This window comes from Drosophila navojoa, chromosome 2 (assembly GCF_054131105.1).
Source record: "Drosophila navojoa isolate 15081-1374.11 chromosome 2, UAZ_NAV_1.0, whole genome shotgun sequence".
In the NCBI taxonomy this organism is placed as follows: Eukaryota; Metazoa; Arthropoda; class Insecta; order Diptera; family Drosophilidae; genus Drosophila; species Drosophila navojoa.
Genome location: NC_142890.1, coordinates 11,496,092 through 11,502,311, shown reverse-complemented (window position 1 = coordinate 11,502,311; position 6,220 = coordinate 11,496,092). Strand labels below are relative to the sequence as shown.

General features: G+C 41.2%; 2 protein-coding genes across 2 annotated transcripts; one reads left to right on the top strand and one right to left on the bottom strand.

Moving 5' to 3' along the window:
* The first annotated feature begins 3,492 nt into the window (after positions 1-3,492).
* Positions 3,493-4,443, top strand: Obp99d (Odorant-binding protein 99d). The gene has a single exon (XM_018111915.3). It carries the CDS (start codon positions 3,662-3,664, stop codon positions 4,076-4,078), a length of 417 nt encoding a protein of 138 aa, XP_017967404.1. The 5' UTR covers positions 3,493-3,661; the 3' UTR covers positions 4,079-4,443.
* Obp99b (Odorant-binding protein 99b) lies at positions 4,076-4,680 on the bottom strand. The gene has a single exon (XM_018111914.3). It carries the CDS (start codon positions 4,607-4,609, stop codon positions 4,142-4,144), a length of 468 nt encoding a protein of 155 aa, XP_017967403.1. The 5' UTR covers positions 4,610-4,680; the 3' UTR covers positions 4,076-4,141.
* Between the last annotated feature and the right edge of the window lie 1,540 nt (positions 4,681-6,220).

Here is a 6,220-nt window from a genome sequence, read left to right as displayed (position 1 = left end):
AAGATTTCCCGCTGCTTTAAACAAAACAACAAGAAACATAAAAGCCGCACGTGTGCACCACCCAACCACCCAACCAGCCCACCATGCCACCTAGCATACAAAGCAGAGCTGACCTTATGACTGGGCCCTGACCAACAGCATGTGCAAAAAAAAATGTATATATAATAACGGAAAAACTGAATGAAAACCTCAAGTGGATGCCGCAAATTGTGAAATTTTGTATACAGTAAACTGTGCATTTTCTGCAAATGCTGGGAAAACAAGCTGAAAAAGCGCAAAACAACAATTTTTTATTTAATTGGTGGGCGAGTGTAAGCGAGTGTGTGTGTGTGTGTGTGTGTGTGTGAGTGGTTGGGTGAGTGTGTTCAAGTCGCAAAGTGGTTCCATGCACCCGTTGGGCCACCCAATTGAGTTTCAAAGTTGCAATTAGAGCGGCTTCAATGGGCGACTGCCGCTGACCCAATGGGGCATGCCCCACAGGCCGGAGCATAGGCCATACAATGGAAACAGTTCAGACTGGACACCGCTGCCACGCCCCCTGCAGGCACCACGCAGTTAAGGCATTCGTCAAACAGAAACAATGCGCATCAAAAGAAACAACTCGCAGACCATTTAACTCCAAAGTGAACAATTCAGGGCGCAATCAAATGCAAAGCGAGTGAAATAATATGAAGGGGAGTGCGAGCGAGATGGCGATATGAAGGGGGGAGAAAGCCGGCAGGGGAGACAGAGAAGGTGACAGAGAGAGCTAGAGTAGAGGAGAAGGTGAGAGTTAGAGGGAGACATAGTGAAAGCCAATGAGGGCGGAAGACAGAATAAGAAAGATGCAGATAAGCTAGAAAGAGAGGGAGATTGAGAGAGAGATAGAGAGAGAGATAGAGAGAGATATAGAATGAGCTAGCTAACAAACTATGAAAAATAAATATTGATAATGTAGGAAGAGGACACCTTCAAAATATAAACCCAAGTATCCCTAAGTATCTAGGTATCCCAGTTAGTCTGTTCTTAGCCAAAAGCCTTACTAGCCAGACATCCATATAAACAAACCCATATTATACAGTATTTATATTATAAATATATCTATACTATATTCGTATATATAACCTAGTTTCACATCTATATATAACCTAGTTTCATATAATACCATATTATAATATAAACAACAATCAAACTATATTTCTTGCAAATCCTTTTCTAGTTTTACTCTCTTCAATCCGTTCAGTTCGAGTCAAAACCAAAGCTCGCTGAAATGAAAAATCAAATTGAATTCACTTTTGCCTTTGACTGTAATGCACACGCCTCGCACCGCTCCGCCCCGGTCCATAGACCACGCCCCCAGCGTATGGCAGGGCCACCTATTGAGCGATCCGCCAAAAGTGTCAAGGGTTTAACGATGAGCTCCCCTCAATGCAAACGCCAGCAGCTACGATATTGATGATGATGGCGATGGGGATGATGATGATGATGATGACGATGATGGCGATGATGGCGTTGATGATGGGGATGTAGAGGATGATGACGATTTCTTTCGATGATTTCTTTACACGACATTTAATTGAGAAATAATTGAATAGGTCGTGTGAAGTGTTTGTTTGGCATTTTGCGTGGTGCCGTGCGAGAGCGGAGAAGCGGGCAGGGAGACGGAGATGGGCGGAGAAGGCTGGGGGACTTACGTAGCGCCCGGTTCGGTGCGCGCGTCGCAATGAAATTAGCTTTGTCAAACGCGGCTGACATATGCACCGGTTGAGCTTGAATGGTGCGGAAAGATCTATTGCAGCGTGAAAACGACACAGCGAGTTGTTAATGAAGTAGTCACAGTCAACGGAGAAAGTCACCTATGTATGTGGTGGTACCCCCCTGTCTCTCTCTCTCTCTCACACTCTCTGTTTGCTCTCTTGCGCCTTCTACAACGGCAGTCAAAGGCTGAGGAAATAATAAAAGAGAAAAGTTGAAATTCACGTCTGATTGCAATGCACTCGGCAAATTTGCCCAAAGCCACGAATTGCGCAATCAGCCGCAAGCTTATAATTGCAGTTGCAATTTAGACTACCCCATTGTAGTTCAGCGGAAAGGGTATCTAATATATGCATGTGGTAAATGCAGAAAATTTAGCTGGAAACTGCAATCAATTGTATGACAATTTTAGGAGAATCTAAGGATCTATATGAACTAGGATCTATATGATCTATAGGACTAGGCAGTAATCAAGATTAAGGGACGACTATGAAAATATAAAATAGATAACAGTCTATTGGAGATTAGATTAAAAGCATAACGAGTTAAATGAGCAATCGGGCAAGTATGAATAGAGAGATCCGCTTGATGGAAAATTAGGCAGCTATAGATATATGTACATAGGAACTCACATAATTTGGGAAGTGTCATCATTTATAAATACGATGATAATTTATGATGAAATAAAGCTTATTGGAAATAAGCATTAATCTGATACTGTAAAAAAATTAAATAAAAATATAGCAACTGCTTAATGAATTAATTAGGCGATAAAGCAAAGCTTGACCGACTTCTACAATGAATATCAATAGTTGTTTTATATATATAATTATATATTTATTATGCAAAATATATATCAATTTTTTATATTTTTTAAACATGTTCACATAGGCGATAAAGCAAAGCTTGACCGACTTTTCAATGAATATTAATAATTGTTTTATATATATAGTACAATTATTATGCAATATATATCATAATTTTTTATATTTTCTAAACATGTTCACATATTAATTTTTTTATACATTTATACAAGTACAAATAAAAATATAATTGTATTAAATTAATTATATTAATTGTTAAAGGGTTTTGATAATAATCAGCATATAAATGAATGAAACTAAACTGTAATACAAATTGAAATATTGAGACAATTAGCAGACGAAATAGCTGAGGGTTATCAGCAACTAATCAGAATATGTTTTTTGTATTTTAATTAATATATATTATTTAATGCATACATTAGTCACGGTTCAGACAAAAATTTAATATTTAATATTTAATATTCAATTTGCGATTCCGAGCTTATGTACGCCCCTAGGCTTATCAGCTATTGATTATCTTTAAGCAGGAACAAAGTGCATCTAATATACTTATATTCATTGTGAGTTATGTAGAGGCGTACGAAAAATCTTGCTTTTAATCACTTCACTAAACTTGAAATAAGCCAAAATATTCCATTGATGCGAGCTCTACATAAATGTGTTATATAGAGTGGAAACGAAGAGATGAGTAATCCGAGCAACAACTGAATTACCTCGGCTCCAACTATGCTAGTCACAAAATTATGTACACATGTGACAATTTCTATTGGTAATTATGGCAGCAGCTAGAATTTATGAGGCAGGTAGCGCGTCATAAAGATGCTATCTGGTCAATGACAGAGTAATAAATGGCCATAATAAACTGGAGGCAAATCGAAAGCGTAAACAGAACAAGTGCCTCATGTATGTCCGGTCTCCGGCTAGCTGCGGCCCATTACGTGCGAGGGCCGGCAATTAGAATTGTGGTACGCGTCGAGTTCCACGAATTCTTGACTAATGTCAATGTCAAGGCAGGAATCGCAACTGGTTTATTTGACGACAGCGAAGCTACACTCTCCCGTTCTCTATATAAAGCGATGCGTGTGCCCCATATATAAGTCAATATGAAGCAGTTGGAGCTGAGTTTACTGTGCCTGTGCCTCTGCCTGCTGATCGGCGCATTGTGGGCGGCCGACACGCCCACCTGGCAGCTGCCCACTGCGCAGGCTGTGCAGCGCATTCAGCGGAGCTGCCAAAAGAGTGCAGCCGGCCAGCGGGCCAGCCAGCTGAGATGCCTCGTGGAGCAGCTGGGCCTGTGGACCGACGAGCAGGGCTACAATGCCCGGCGCATAGCCAAAATCTTTGCAGCGCACCAGCAAACCGAGGAGCTACTGCTGGTGGTGGAGTACTGCAACAACAGAGAGCGCCGGCTGCAGCAGAAGCCCGCACAGTGGGCCTATGCGGCCTACAAATGCGCCACGGCTGGCACCCTTGGACACTGGCTGAGGGAGTACAAGAGGCAAATGCAAGCGATCCAATAAAGAGAACACAAAGTTTATTTTGGCAAATAACATTGTTAATTCCTTTGGGCGAGATCTGGGAACTTAGGCCTTGACGCTCTGCTGAACCAGCTGCAGATTGGAGCGCATGAAGCACATGCCGCCGCGATAGGCCCAGGTGCAGGCATCGCTGCCTTGGGCATTGTTGTCCGCGCAGTCGGCGATCTTCTGATGCACTTCATCCGAGTGGTCCACGTGGGCGCCGCCGGCGAGCTGCTCATGGATCTTGTGCACATCGAAGCCGTGCGTGGCGTCAAACAGGCCAAAATGCTCGAATATGCACTTCAGGTAGCAACGGCTCTTCTCCTCATCCGCGAAGTCCCACTTCACATACTTGGCCACATCCTCGGCGCTGGCATGCACCTGCTCGGCGCACATATTGCGGAACCTGACCAGATCCTCGTGCGTCTTCACCACATAGTCCGAGGAGCCATGGCCATGGTCATGAGAGTGACCCTCGTGATGATCGGCAAGGGCCAGAGTCAAGCTCAGCAGAAGTATAAAGAGTTTCATGTTCGATTTAACTGAGAAGATGCTGGGATTCACTTGGCGAAGATTGCAACTGCAATTTTGTGCTGCGTCTGCATTTGTATTTATAGCTAACTGGGAGGGTCTGAATCGATCTGATGATCACCTTCTAAGGTCGGCGCAAGCAAATGTGATTGACTGGCTCACATTGATTGTCTTATCAACGGGCTAAAGGTGTCTCAAAGTAATTGTCAAGTTCCAAATACCGACAAAACCACAGGCACACACACACACCTATGATAACGTAGCAAACAACATCTGCTGCAATTGGAATTCATGATAGACTTTTAGACTCTTAAAACCCGAATATAATAATTCTAATACAATCTCTGCTGATCAGATCAGATCTCTCTGAATGGCAAAGAACAATCAGTGGCGCCATCTACTGCTCTCATTTTTCATATTGTAATAAGTTTGTTCCTAACTAGATTCGTATGTAATTTGAAAAGCGAACAGTGCCGCCATCTATCTGAAAATGTGTTGTGGCGCCACCTGGCAGCAAAGCTGTGCAGCTCACAAACGATTGTAGCAGTCAGCTTTTTGTAGTGAGCAACGAACACTAGTATCTTAAACGTTACAAATTCAACACCATAAGCAAATAACGTCTTGCTATTTACGTTTTCATGATTTTCTTGCTATTTCAAATAAAATTCCTGTAATTTAAATAAATAAAATGGCAAACTCTATAAATGTATCGAATTCCAGCCTTTTTTATACAAAGTATAAATTAAAAATAGTTCTTTCAATCAAACCTTATTATTATTTATTAATTAAAAATAAATAATTTACGTAATTAAAATTATAAAAGATAGCAAGCAAAAATTATACATATATAATTTAATTTAAATTTGTTCCTTTCAAACAATGTCTTTTTCACAGAGTATTAGTACAAAAATGTTGTATATAATATATTATTTATTAAGACTGCATTTTCTTTTTTCTCTGTAGAAAGCTTTGCGAACATAATTCATAGCATTTATTTGATTGGTCGAGCAGGCACTTGATAAGACACACCTGGCTCAAAGAGAGAAACAGCAACAACAGCAGCAGCAACAGCAACAACATCTAATGAACTGTTACCTGCCAGATCAGGCTGCCACGAAAAGTTCAAATACTCATTATGCCAATCAAACGGACGGCAAGCGTAAAAAGGGAAAGCGAAAGTTCAAGCAATAAAGAAAACGCAACAGGAGGCAAGCAGCAACAACAACGACAACAACATCAGCAACAATAACAACAGCAACTGCAACAAACACTAACAACAAATTAAAAAAACAAAAAGAAACAAGAAATCTACAAATTGTTGATTGACCCCAAGAGCTGTCGGCATCTCCAGTCGTCTCTCTGTCTGCGCAAGTGTGTGTGCATTAGGGAGTGTGTGTGTGTGTGCGTGGGTGGCTGGGATATGCGCGCAGCTGACAGACCGACACTTATCACCTCTGCCAGTGAACGTGACTACAGCAAAGCGAACAGCGAACAGAAATGGCAGGCTAAATATACCCTAGAAAATTGTATAAAATTATATAGTTACAGGAATATATACATTCATATGAATATCTCAACATTCGATAAGATATCCGACACTCACTTTGGTTG